The following is a 13720-nucleotide window of genomic DNA, read 5'->3' as shown; positions in this document are numbered from 1 at the left end:
TATATATATATATAAACATAAACAAACTTATGCATGTCTCTGTTTTTACACCAACATCACACAGAAAATCAGAAAAGGAATAGGATTAGTATATTTATTCAGCCCATTGAACCAACAGAGCATCCACATTTCCTTCAGTGAGTCTCATATGTCTAAGCACTGAGTAACTGTATAAGCCAACAGGATTGTGGCATTTGAAGTAAAAACCCAAGAACAGCTGTCCTAGTTTGCTGAAAATACATTTAAAGAGAATATTTCCTGTGAAGAACAGTGGTCCAGTTTGACCCTCCTATCTCATCTCAGCTATGGCCTTGATTACAAGTACATAGTAAGGCCATTATACTATAGCTCAAAAGCACTATAGCTCAACTAGTAAAGCTAGAAGGCTGTCTAACTCCACACCGAGGTCAACCTCTGGTCCCTGTCTGAAATTCAAGGAAATAAAGGAAAATCAAGAAAACCTTTAAAGTGAACAAATAAAACTCATGTACATTTAGGATCTGTTATAGTAACTGTGAAGAAGAAAAATTCATCAGTTTTTTCCTCCCATCAACACATCCAGCTTCATTTTAGTAATATCTGAAATTAGTCACCCACTTCAACATTCTGTCCAGATCAAATATTTTACATTGTACTATAATACTTTAACCAAAACTTGGCAGAATATAACCTAAAATATCTGAAATGTGTTTTCATGCAGTCATTAGGAAATGTGTTTTTTTTTTGTGATGCAAATGTACTATCATACAATTGCGATACCATTATATTGAGCTAGAACCATTGCTTAACTTAAAAAAAACAAACAAACAAACTATATTAAGAACACAATATAAATAAAGCACCCTGGTGCATCAGTTGTGAGCTTCAGAGCTGTGTAATATTTTAATGCCTGCATATACCACATCTCTCAGTAGCAATACATAAATGAGTATATTAAAAGCCACACATTACTGCCTTTTGCTATCTCAGATATTCCATTGGCTAGCACATCTTGGCATGGTAAAGGTATATCCTGCAAAGAGCCAATCTGGAGGCCTAAAGGGATGCATCTTGCAGGAAGCTTGGCTGAAAGTTTGGTTGTAACAAACATTCCCCTGTCAAGCTTGTACTTTAAAAGAAAAGGAAAAAAGGGGGCATCACACCTCTCATTTTGACTGCTGCTCACACAGCCTGGCCCATAATGATGACATAACCTAGCGGTCTTCTCTTCATCTTTTTTTAGCCGACCTGCCACTAAAGTAAGACAATTAACAGTTTGAGGAAGGCATAAAAGCAGAGAGGAATAAGGTTTAAGGTAATGTTTGTGAATGTGATGTACCTTAAGCCCCCCGCCTGCTGAGGGTGATGTACTCATCGTCTGTTTGTCCATCTCCTCCTGTTTCTTCTTTTTCCTTTCCACTGCTTCTGGATTTTTGATGCCTCTGTATGTGATCTACAAGACGGCAAACATATTGAAGTTCAAAATGTTACTTTTACTTGAGCATTTTGGATAAAACACTTTTAAGGATTATGGCTTGTGCTGAATATAATATTCCATTACAAGAAGACTTTCAAATAAAACAATTAACGTGACAAATCCTGCAAGCCAGTGCGTGACGTTTAGCAGCTGAGTGTACTGTGCTCAACAGAAACATGCTGAGAATGTGGAGCTTTATGACCGATAAAGCTAAAAATGTGTTTTGTGTGTAAGCCACAAATCAGAAAAGAAAATAAATAAACAACAACAAAAACAGTGGTGTTAAACACAATTGCTCTGTCAACTGGTCATTTTTCTTCACTTTGACATTATATTAGTATGTGACATTTTGGGAAACACAACCATTTCTTGAAATCACAAATGCATAGGGTTTATTATAACAGCACAAATAAAAATCTGGCTTGTACGCTGTGGCCACTATAACTAATCTTTGCAAGAAAGGGAATAAATAATCACCACTTGCAATTATGACATCACAGAAGTAGCAAGAATTTCAGTCACGTAGAAACGTCACTGTGATATGAAGTTTCCTGCTGAACGCAGGAAAAAGACGAAAAAATGGTGTCCCACTTACCGTGCTTTCTTAGCAACTCGATGAGCAGCAAGTGCTGATGAATATCTCTAAGGGGTCCACAATGTATATGAGGGGCAAATACAATTAATCTCAAGATGTCTAATAAGAAATGTAATTGATTTTCTTTTTCTTTTAATTTAAAAGTCACCAAATGGGAGAAATACGCACATATTTATGTGTCATCTTATATTGATTCCTGAGAACACATCCATGTTATTCGGTGAGCACAGAACTGCATCATGTTTAGACACTTTTGGGTTCAGTAGGGACTAGAGAGAAGGACTATGTTTTTTAGGACAAGCAGTTTACTCTACAAATTGAAATAGCCAAAAAACTCAGATGGTGATAGACCACCAGCTATAGTAGTTAATGCTGAATAGAACAGTTACCTCTTTCTGTCTCTTCTCTGCAGCTTCTGCCAACTGTCGCCTTTTTGTTTCCTGTAAATAAAAATGAATTCAATGAGATGATGACAAATCAAAATTTTAACAAGACTTTACAAGTGCCCAGCTTGGTAAGGCTGATGGTAGACTCGTTCAAAATTGAGTGACATGGTAAAGGTGGAGTCAGTCTAAAGCGTAATTCAATTCAGTAGACAGCAAAACGAGTTACAGTAACATTAAACAAACATTGTAAAAAGCTAGATAAAATATTTATTATTAACTGCTGTGCAATCACATATGTAAACAAAAAAACAACAACAACAACAAAAAACAGGAGTCTTGGTGGCGTAAAGGACTAGTTTGTTAAACATTCATACGTGGAATAAATACAACTAGTTAGCTAACTAGCTAATTTATATGCCTAGGAAACCGCACATGAAATCATGAACAACTGTCAAGATTTAAGTACTTACAGGGTCTGGCGTTGCTACAACGTCGTCTGCTGCTCCACCCAGGCAGGGTAAGCACATCCCCATACTTGATATTCCTGCAATAACTAGCTATGTAACCGCTATCTAGCTGGCGTTAGCAGTGTCCCACGACAGACAGGAGAGAAATAAGTTTTTACAGCGACTCAGCTAGCCGTTAGCTGATATTTTACCTAAAACGCAGACAGATACCAGTTCTGGCAATGGACTTGGCTAATTTACTGTAAATGCATTCTTTGGCGTGTTCGACTTGATCTACAAAGCAACGAATTTGCTAGATAGATATGCTACCATGTGACGCTTGGATTATCCAGCAATGTAAACAAGCTATCCAACTGCCTTATATTATACAATTAGCTAGCTAGTTAACTTACTAAGAAGCAACCTCTAATAACCGAAAATTATCAATTGAATCAAAAACATTTTTTTTAAATTTCAAACAGGGTATTTAATAATATTAGACTACAGTAAATATGTATTAGCTGATATTATTAAAATCCTACTTGGACAACCTGTTACAAGCAGGCAAAAGCGTCGTCACCTGCCAGGCTGTTAGCTATGTCGTTGTGAAGATGGTCTCAGTATTGGAAAAGAAGCTGCAGCGCAGCGGCGCCACTTTGTGGTATGGAAGAGTGGTTAATAAAACTTAAAACCAAACTAAATCAACATAAAATGCTGCATCACTTTCGACCACAACAAATAGATCTATCTAATTAGCCAATTTTGTAGAAGCCACGTTGGCAGCAATTACAGATGCAAGTTTTCTTGCATACAGCTTTGCACACCTCGATTTGAATAGTTTATCACATTCTTCATGACAGAGTCTCAAGATCCATCAGATTGGATAGTGAGTATCTGTGAAGTGTCATTTTCCTGTCTCTCCATGGATGTTTGATGGGTTTTAAGGCTGGGTTTTATCCAAGCCACTCAAGATCATACAGAGACCCCTGCCTCAGAGCTATTTCAGTCCTGTTTTGCCTGTAAGGTTCAAGTCATTGTTGTGTTGAAAGGTGGACTGTCACCTCAGTCTGAGTTTGTGAGTGCTCTGGAGGTTTTCTTCGATGACATTGCTGTATTTGGCTGCTTTCATTCGTCCCTTAAATGTTACCAGTCTCCCTGTCCATGGTACCACCATGTTTCACCATAGAGATGGTATTAGCCAGGTGATGTTTTTGCCAGATATAATGCTTGGAATTCTGCCAAAGGAGTTCATTGTTGTCTCATTGAATCAGATCATTTTTTCTGCATTGCCAGAGTCATTTACATGCCATTTAGTAATCTCCAAATGGGCGGTCATAGACCTTTTACTCAAGAGCTTGACACTACCATAAACACCAGAATTATGGAGTGCTGCAGAAGTGTTTGTCCATCCAAAATTTTTTTTTACATCTCTGCACAGGACTTTTGAGGTTCTTTTAAAGTGACCATTGGCTTCTTTCTTATCTCCTTGACCAAAGTCCTTCTTGCACCAATGCCCAATTTGGCAAAATGGCCAACTCCATTATTCCATTATTCCATTTTGAATTATTCCATTTTGAATTTATTGAAGCCACTATAGTCCTAGGAACTCTCCTTATGCACCCAGGTTTGTGCCTTTGCAACAAGTGTGCCACTCAGGTACTTCTTTAATCTGTTATCATCTTGAGATAGGACTACCGCAACTCACACATGCCAAGTTTTCCCCTTTGTGCCATTAGACTCATCCGCAATGTAAGCGGCAAGACTTGTTTTCAACCTTTCAAAGTAGCAGCTTACATCAGATTTAAAACCCTGACACTTGCCTCCAAAGTGAAAACTGGAGCAGCTTCTACATATCTAAAGGTACTGCACCATGCTCCCCCTGAGCCTCTAGTATGGCTCAACTTGAACCACTATCCTTCACTATCCATTGATGCACAAAGACGACATACATCAAGACTCTTCTCTGTCCTGGAACCCAGGTGGTGTAGGTTATCCATACAGCTGAGACACTGGCTGCCTTCAAGCGAAGATTGAAGACTCACTTTACTGTCTTCTTTCACACTTTAGCAAGGACTTTGGCCTGATAGTATTCATGATACTAATCTTTTTATGATAGCATGTGGATTTTGATAGAGATTACAAAGTACTTCTGTAAGTTGCTCTCGACAGGGATGTCTCAGAATGATGTAAATGTATAAATTTAAAACTGCAAAAATATTTAACTGAGCCACAAAAATATTATTATTTTTATTATTTATTATTATTATTTCCTCAGCTAACAACAAAAATGTTTGCATTGCAAACATTTCCATACACAGATAACCCAACATTCTTTTACATACTTTTTATATTCAACACTAATAAATAGGTGTAGACTCTAACATGACAGATCAATCTGCAAGACAAAGGATCAAGCACACCAAGAAGATTCTCCAACAATATATGAGTGACTTCACACTTGAAGATATTTGGACATTACAGGATCCCTCATTTTAAGTATACACTCATTTGTCCCATGTGTATCAATCATACCAATCATTCTCCCATACTGACTGCAATTCCATGTTTTGCACATTCCAGGTCCATATTCCAACATATATAAAATCCAGATAAATCCGTTCAGCAAATCAGTGAACATTAGTCGAGTCAGAGGGCGCGACTTTGCCACAAATTGACGTTACATGCTGAGCTGACTCTCTTGACTTTAGTGGATGGCATTTCAAGGTGTTGGCTAGACGAGATACATAACTGAAAAATGCAGTTTCATAATTTCTTATTCTACATTACAGTTATTTTAGAGAAACAATTGCAAGTTATCTCAGACATTTCCTGCAATTAGCAACACTCCAGGTTCTCCACTAAGAGAGATAGAAATGATACTGTACTGGTGTTTGTGGCAATGTTCCAATTAGGCTTTTGTCAGTCAGAGCTCATACTTAACCATAGTGACAGCACTCCCCTACAGGAAGTATGCCAATGTACTTCATGCACATAGGTGTCTCTCGCACACCCTAAAGGGATGCATCTTGCAGGAAGCTTGGCTGAAAGTTTGGTTGTAACAAACATTCCCCTGTCAAGCTTGTACTTTAAAAGAAAAGGAAAAAAGGGGGCATCACACCTCTCATTTTGACTGTTGCTCACACAGCCTGGCCCATAATGATGACATAACCTAGCGGTCTTCTCTTCATCTTTTTTTAGCCGACCTGCCACTAAAGTAAGACAATTAACAGTTTGAGGAAGGCATAAAAGCAGAGAGGAATAAGGTTTAAGGTAATGTTTGTGAATGTGATGTACCTTAAGCCCCCCGCCTGCTGAGGGTGATGTACTCATCGTCTGTTTGTCCATCTCCATCAAATGTACTTATCCTATCCTAGAGTGCCCCACACGCCAGTGTTTCAGTCATCTCTGGGGTCCATCACACAGGGGCCAACATAATCTGGAGGTCCTCATATGGAGCACACACACCTCCTCCATCTGTGTGTCACCTCCTGTGTGTGTCTTGAAAGCCTGGCTCTTTAGTGTTGCGATCACAATAAAGGTGAGGTCATTTTCAGAGGATTTGTAGGCTGGCTGACATTTATTAGACTTATGAATGTCTAATATTGCCCATTAATGGGCTGTTTTTGTTGCAATTTTCAGCACTTTAACTACTTATTTTATGTTAAAGAATGTTAAATATTGCACTTAAAAGAAACTTGTATCCATTGCATGGCTTTGTTTAACTCTGAAACATGAGATCTGATTTTGCCAAAGAAATAACCATTGGAGTTATCTTCTTTTGCCAAAAAGCAAGTTTAAAACACAAATTTTCATTAAAGTTTAATTCAGTAGGTTACCTGTATGTGGATAAATCATTTTTACTAAATAGAAAATGGCAAAATGGCAAGCTACATATGAAATCCAGAGACAAGTGGGACAGACCACAGGTGGGGTGAGGATGCCACACAAAAAGGTTGCAGATGTTTCACAACAATTATAAGCTAAGAACAGTGTATGACGATGACGAGGACAAGGAGCAATACTTTCCTGGAGTGGACACTAGGGGTATGCAGGTGGAGCTGACATATTACACCCAAACAAAAGCAAGAAATAAGATAAGTGATAACAGAAGCTGTGTTTAGTGGACAGCCAGGAAAAGTGGAGCTCATCCAGCAGAAGAACACTGATCCCATAAGACATAATATCTGTAAGGTGCCAGTGTGTCCTACAACAGACTTGAAAAGACTGGTAGTATAATTCCCCCCTCAAAAAGAGGGTGGGCAGAGGTTTTGCATTGATTTTTCATAGCTCAACAATGTATTTTCAAGCGCATTATTTGCTGTACTTTTATTTTTGCCTAAATCTCATTACACAATCAATCTGATAAACAAGTATATTGATAAACTTGTCATAATCCAGTATTTAAAAACACCCCAGGTTTGGAAGTCTCAGTATCGATTTCAGTATCGATCCGCACAATCCTAAAGCGAATCTGTGCATGAAAAAACGCAAAACTGTCCTGAATTACTTCGGGAAACAGCTACGCTTGTCCAGCAAGCTCTTCTATGTCATTTCGGGAATTGACATAGAAGAGCTTGCTGGACTTAGCTAGTTATGTCCCTGTCCAGAAGTACCACAATTGTTTGCACCATATGAGCCTGTTGCATAAGCGTAGCCACTCTTATTCCGGACAGCTTGTCCTCACACTCTCCTTTTCTGCTGTTCTAAGTTTTTCCAAGTTCGCCTTTGCTTGTCGTGGGGATCAGTCGCATTATAGCTATGCTATTCTGGCGGTGTCTGAAGCGAAGTCCCCTCGTCTGAATGTAATTCCGGCACAATTAGAGGGCACTGTCAGGCAGGTATAGAGAAACTCTGAGGGATCCTTAGCACCTGGTGTCTAGCTACCGCCAGACAGCCGAATTCCCCACGAGTTAAGATCATGGAGTTCATTTTGTGTGTTCGTAAAGAGAAAATCGCATGCCTCTTGTAACTATGTGAACTAATGATCTGCGGATCAATATAAAGATCAAAAGTCGCATTATGTCTCCGTGTCTATTCTCTTACCGGAGTACCACTGTGGATGAGGAATCCCAGTACAGGCTACGCCTAATTGCTTATTCCATATACAATAACCTCGGCACAATAGAACAGTAACTCTTTAGCATTACCCTTGGTTTGTTATACATAGTAGCGCTTAATCAACTAATTCATAAAACTGGTAACAAACGCCATCGTATGGACTTTTACACTGTAACGGCCTCAGTCATTGTAGATTTTTTTTATTCCACATAGAGAAAAATACAACAGGTTTTAACTGTAATTGGGCACCTTTAACTTAATATCGATTCCAAGTTCTACAGGCCAATATCTGCATCTGGGTTACTTATTTCATGTAGTCGGTAGGGTCATTGATATAAATGATTAAATAAATACACACATATATAATTAAAATTGCATTACTAATTAATTGTATCTATACATTTAACTATAATCAATTTTAATTTTACTATTATTTATTTATTGCCGAATGATGCCATATATTTATTGATTGGTTGATTTATTTATTTCATTCATTCATATATCCCCAAAACTCTTAATACATTTTACACAGTATTACACAATTCACGAAACTGAAGAAAAAAAGTCTATGGAGGTGTATTAGATTTTCATACTATCCAATATTCTGAAAGCAGCAGAATCGGTGCTTTTTCGTGATCAACTCTTTCACTAGGTGGCGATACCGCACTATTCTCGCGAGAAAAACAAACAAATAAAGAAGAAGAACAAACGACGACTAAGAGGAAGACGCGGTGGTGTCTTAAAACCACCTGAATCGTCAGTAAACAAAGCTATAGTCTTATAGTTACTGACTTGGATTGCCAACGACAACGTAGAAAGCAGTTCACCGACCATCGTTGTTGCTAACACTCTCTTTGTTTGCATCCCTTAATCTTGTTAATCTGGACTTTTGCACACTTTCTGACTGAGGTAGCTAGCTAATTAGCTTGCTTAGCTAGCTAGCTAAGATATCTTAATTTTCTGATTATGTATGTCATGCGAGCTCTCTTTATATGACAGGCGTTGTCTCTTCACTTTTAAGGGCTACATTTTGTAAATAACAGTTGAAACATTTGTATTAAGACGTTTTTAATGTTGGTAACCTTTCATTCTATAGTGTACGACTGAAGATCTTATGGATCTTTTCCGGTGTTTGAGGTCTCTCCTGGACCTACACATACAGCTCCAGAGAGCTGTAGCTCTACAAGGAGAGATCCAGGCACAATTTCTTGCCCAGCTTTTGCATCCAGACAATGCCAGCTTGCAGCAGCAGCCCCTACCACAGCTTGACTTGAGAGGGGATGATCTGGAGTTTTCTCTGTCTGTGTTTGAAAGAGCTCTGGACAGCAGCAAACTTCCAAAGGAGCAGTGGGGCTTAAGGTTAGCACAGCTCCTCTGTGTGAAGCGAGTAGACGAAGATGGTCACGTCCCGTCCAGTCATCTCAGTTACGACGCTCTGAAAGCGGATGTGAGGAGGCAGGCATGGATCTTGGAGCACCAGCGGTGGAGGGACTTTAACGAGGTCCAGTATGATGCCCACAGAGGATTGCGGGAGCTCAAGCTCGGGGTGGAGGAGGCAGCCAGGAGGTGGCTTCAGCCTGAAAAGTGCAGCTCAGAAGAGGTGGTGAGAAGAGTGGCTCTGCAGAAATTCCTCTCTCTCCTCCCACCAGATGCTAGAGAGAAGACAAGCAAACAGCAGCCACAGAACATGGAGGAAGCTGCAATCATGGCATCATGCTTCCTGGAGGATAACGGGGTAGAATGTGACACAGAGAGAGGGCGGGACTATGATACACAGGCAGGAGCTGGTCATGGATACTCAGGGTAAGATTTAGTTATTTATTTATTTTGTGACTGTGTTTATGACCCAGACCTATTTATATAGAATTGAAATCTAATATGTTGAATTTTTTTTTTTCCCAGTAGTCATTGTAGTTGTTCAGTAATCATAGACACAATTTTTGCTTTATTCTTGTTTAACCCTTTGAACTAAATTCATTTCAGGGAACACTATATCAACTTAAATGAGCTGTGTCTGAAGAGGAGGGATTCAGAAATCTGTGAGTCTGATGGTCTCAGCTTGGAAGTTGGTGTTGGACATGAGCATTTTGAAGAGGAAGAGTTTTCTGAAGTTGTTTTTAGCCCATCAGTGGTTGATGCAAAGCCTGTCCTGAATCTTGAAGAGGGACAACCAATTAGGAATGACTCCGGTCAAATTTTACTTCCTGGCACCTGCTTCAGTGCTGAGTCACCTACCTTTTCACCTAGGTCAGCGTGTATAAATGGTGACATAACCACCCAACCAGACAAGCCAGACATGCCACTCAAGTGCATGTTTGAGTGTCCTGACTGTGGTAGCAAGTTCAAGAGGTTTGACTACCTGCGAAAGCACAGATGTACACCTGGGCAAAGTCTGGGCTGCAAGCACTGTGATCTGCGTTTTCCATCCCTCAGCCAGCTGACAAATCACCTCCGCGTCCATCGCAAAATGCTACACTGTCCTGAGTGCAACAAAGCCTTCCGTGACCGCTTCAACCTACGCTGCCACCAGCGCACACACACAGGTAGAGAAGCAACAGAGATCCAACCCAGTTTTGGATGTTTGTTTTAATAGAAATTCAATTGTTTTATGGTGCTACATGCCATGGAGATGCTAGTGGTTATGTACTGTACTTTATGTCCATTTTATATGGCCAACATGTTCGATAATGCAGTGTGGCAGATTGCTTGAACAGTGAACTGTGAAATAATGTGTAGAATGTGTTAGAGACCTAGTGGGTGAACTTAGTAGAAAACAGGCAAAACATACCTTGTAATCTAATCATTTTTTCCCCCTTAAAATCATAAGGAAAGTCTTAAAGTAATCTTATCTTAAGGAAACAGTTGTTTTGTGTAAATCCTTTTGATGATGGGTACCTAATGATTCTTAATATTAGAACCTTATAGGAGCCACACAAAGGATAACTTGATTCTAAGGGTTTTTGTGTTCCTGCCATTATAGATTTAGAATTCTGTAATTTCATGGAAGGGAACTTGTCCTCTCCCCTTCCATGAATGTGATGGTAAATGCAGATGTGTGGCTGTTACTATACTGTTTTAAAAATCCATGAATGTGACTTTAAAGATCTATAAAAAACACAAACATGCTTCTGTTTACTTATCGATGTTACACTGGTACTTTTCGATCCCTGCAGGTGAGCGTCCTCATATCTGCTCTGACTGTGGCTCGGCGTTCGCCCAAGAGCGAGGCCTGCAGGAGCACCGTAACATCCACACAGGGGAGAGGCCATTCCAGTGTCCTGTGTGCAGGAAAGGCTTCCGCCACAGCCGCACGCTTTCCAAGCATGTGGTCCTCCACTCAGAAGCGAGACCTTTCAAGTGCTCTGAGTGTGGCAGAGCTTTTAAGATTAAAGACAATCTGAACCAACATCAGAGGAAAATACATCACAGAAAGCGCTTGTGATCCTACACTTTAATTATAAGTATGCACACACACACACTTAATATGAGCCATGCAAACGATAGCTGTATGAAAAGTGATACAGGTTCATTCTGCTTTTGTTACTCTGATATTCTCAAAGGTAGTAAAATTTCATTGTTCTTTTTTGTGTGCTATTAAACTCAGTGTAAACAGGCTAATAGTGATAGTCATGTATTATTGAGATTTGAAAATGTCAGTGGTGGTGGTGACAGTTTTCTTAAAGCTAAACTGCATCGCAGTTACTATGATATTGGTGCAACACACTTTCGTTAGTTCTTAGTCCTAGGATTTTCATGTTTAATGTGAGAAACTGGAATAATCATGTTTGATAATTTAACAGAAATGATCATACCATTATTTAAATTTTATCTCTCCACACTAATGTTAAACTGTATTTCTGCATTTAAGATGAATGAATTCCATTCTCTTTTTGATGGTTTTAAAAAACTTGGAACTCATGTTTCATTTATGTTGGTGCTACTAATAAGTCAGCTGTGCATTTTCAGTATGCCATTTAGGATGCGCTAAACTACTTAGCCAGATTCATTATTAATAGAACAACAGAGACCAAGGAAAATTTAGGTTCAATAATAACTCTATAAGGGGTACTCAGATACAGCGATACTTTGAAACTGGTTTCAAGTATCCATGAAACTCCTTACCAAACTGCATCCGGAGTGGGCCATGGTTGCACGCATGTTCACCGTTTGCATCGGATTCTATTGAAACAGTCCTGCAGGAATGGTAGTGCCAGATAGTGGATTCGCCTACAATGGAGATACAATTGCACTGTATTTCCCCACGTCAATCAGATTATTGCTTTGCGAAGGCAAATTATAGCAAGTCGAATACATTTTCAAATGCTTGTCAAGAGTGCAAAGGATCACAACTTTCTAGTAATGAATGTATCTGGTTATGCTGTATGTGATCTTGTCTTTATTTTTGATTTAGGTGTCTTTCCCAGGAAAAAACCAGACGAGAAGAGTGTGATATTGATGTTTCTTCAACGATGTCCATGGTTATGATACATGTTCAGATTTTTAATGCTCTGAATAACATTAGTATTGTTCATCATTAAACTGATTTATGTAGCCTATATCATGTATTTTATTTTGAGAGTTTTTTTTCACAGTGGTATTCTCACTTAGCTTATCAAAGTAAAAGTAATTCCTTTAAGACAGGGAAAGAGTTAAAAAAGGACAAAATGGAAAAACTAGCTATAGAATGAATGCTATAGTATTTCTTGATTAAAATGCTAAAACATCAAAGATGATGCATATCTAGTTTAAATGCTGCTGGATATAATGTTGAAGTTTCTGTGATGCTTATGCTGTTAAAGTTTTTTTTTCATTGTCATACACTTAATGGATGTAAGGTTTGCTTAGACCTGACAGAGAAAAGTGTTTTGTTTGTTTTTTTCAAATTCCTTGTGAAACACTGTCTGACTAGTGTCTAATGAGTGAGATGAATTTACTTATCTCCATTTTGAGTTCAGTGGTCCAAGATTGTCGTGCTTTGTTTCTTTATAGTATTGTCTAAATGAGGACATCTAAAATTGTGTTGTAGATTAGGGTACTGGCCTTTCAATACAATTTTGTAGGTATAATACAGAAAAATAGAAGCCTCTTAAGAGATTCACTCACTTTCACAACAATCTTAGAACTGAGTCCTTTTTTATTTATTTCTGCATCATCCTACACCAGCTATGTTTTCATGTATTTTATATATATATATATATATATATATATATATATATATATATATAAATAAAATAAATGATCCTGCTTGTCATATATGAACTAGTATGGGAATCTACTGTTTGCATGGTAGCTAGCACTGTCCTTGTTTGGTTTCATGGTACTGGCATAGGAGTCTGTGAAGCAGCATTGAAAGTGTGTGGCTATTGGAGAGCTCTTCTCTGTTGTTGTCCAGGGGCAGAGGCCAGAAGTCATAGCAGGGCTCTGTGAACATGCCTGATTCATTCCTCGAAGACATGGCAGTCTACTCAGTACACCTCCTGATGACAAAGGAAAGAAGGACTAACAAGAAAAAGAGCAGCGATAACTTTATTTGTATAGAACATTTAAATAGAGAGCAGCTGTTTATTAGTGTAGAATATTTAAAAAGCAGCTGTCAACCAAAGTGATGCACAATTTGACTAATTGAATTAAATGTGGATTTAAACAAGAGTTAACTAAAAGCAAAAATGACTAAAATAAGCTAAAATGAATTAGCTAAGAGACTAAAATAAAATAAGATACAATAAAAGACAAAAGTAACTGATGAAGGGAAAGAACCAATACAGAATGGCCAACTAAA

General features: G+C 38.6%; 2 protein-coding genes across 5 annotated transcripts; one reads left to right on the top strand and one right to left on the bottom strand.

The window, feature by feature from the left end:
• Positions 1-80: 80 nt before the first annotated feature.
• Positions 81-3488, bottom strand: svip (small VCP interacting protein). 2 transcript variants are annotated; one of them, XM_081711945.1, is made up of 4 exons: positions 2908-3488; positions 2441-2491; positions 1319-1432; positions 81-1108 (listed from the first exon to the last, which is right to left on the bottom strand). In XM_081711945.1, exons 1-4 carry the CDS (start codon positions 2968-2970, stop codon positions 908-910), a joined length of 429 nt encoding a protein of 142 aa, XP_081568071.1. In that variant the 5' UTR covers positions 2971-3488; the 3' UTR covers positions 81-907. The 2 variants fall into 2 exon arrangements, with proteins under 2 accessions (XP_081568071.1, XP_035392096.1); XM_035536203.2 differs by having other exon boundaries at positions 966-1233.
• A 5155-nt stretch (positions 3489-8643) lies between these two features.
• On the top strand, positions 8644-13119 carry LOC113573114 (uncharacterized). 3 transcript variants are annotated; one of them, XM_027003182.3, is made up of 5 exons: positions 8650-8850; positions 9038-9744; positions 9925-10484; positions 11115-11402; positions 12353-13119. In XM_027003182.3, the coding sequence occupies exons 2-4, from the start codon at positions 9056-9058 to the stop codon at positions 11381-11383; spliced, it is 1518 nt and encodes a 505-aa protein (XP_026858983.2). In that variant the 5' UTR covers positions 8650-8850; positions 9038-9055; the 3' UTR covers positions 11384-11402; positions 12353-13119. The 3 variants fall into 3 exon arrangements, with proteins under 3 accessions (XP_026858982.2, XP_026858983.2, XP_026858981.2); XM_027003181.3 differs by having other exon boundaries at positions 8644-8697; positions 11115-13119; XM_027003180.3 differs by having other exon boundaries at positions 11115-13119.
• Positions 13120-13720: the final 601 nt, after the last annotated feature.

The sequence above is a fragment of the Electrophorus electricus genome, chromosome 4 (genome assembly GCF_041902795.1).
Source record: "Electrophorus electricus isolate QZ-2024a chromosome 4, ASM4190279v1, whole genome shotgun sequence".
In the NCBI taxonomy this organism is placed as follows: domain Eukaryota; kingdom Metazoa; phylum Chordata; class Actinopteri; order Gymnotiformes; family Gymnotidae; genus Electrophorus; species Electrophorus electricus.
Note: the sequence above shows the minus strand (reverse complement) of the source record. Positions and strands in the feature narration are given on the sequence as shown.

Coding starts and splice junctions, on each gene's coding strand:
- svip (XM_081711945.1), bottom strand. CDS start 2,970: ATGGGGATGTGCTTACCCTGCCTGGGTGGAGCAGCAGACGACGTTGTA. Junction 2,492..2,907: donor TTGTAGCAACGCCAGACCCT/GTAAGTACTTAA, acceptor TTTTATTTACAG/GAAACAAAAAGGCGACAGTT. Junction 1,433..2,440: donor CAGAGAAGAGACAGAAAGAG/GTAACTGTTCTA, acceptor GCCGTCTTGTAG/ATCACATACAGAGGCATCAA.
- LOC113573114 (XM_027003181.3), top strand. CDS start 9,056: ATGGATCTTTTCCGGTGTTTGAGGTCTCTCCTGGACCTACACATACAG. Junction 9,745..9,924: donor GCTGGTCATGGATACTCAGG/GTAAGATTTAGT, acceptor AATTCATTTCAG/GGAACACTATATCAACTTAA. Junction 10,485..11,114: donor CCACCAGCGCACACACACAG/GTAGAGAAGCAA, acceptor CGATCCCTGCAG/GTGAGCGTCCTCATATCTGC.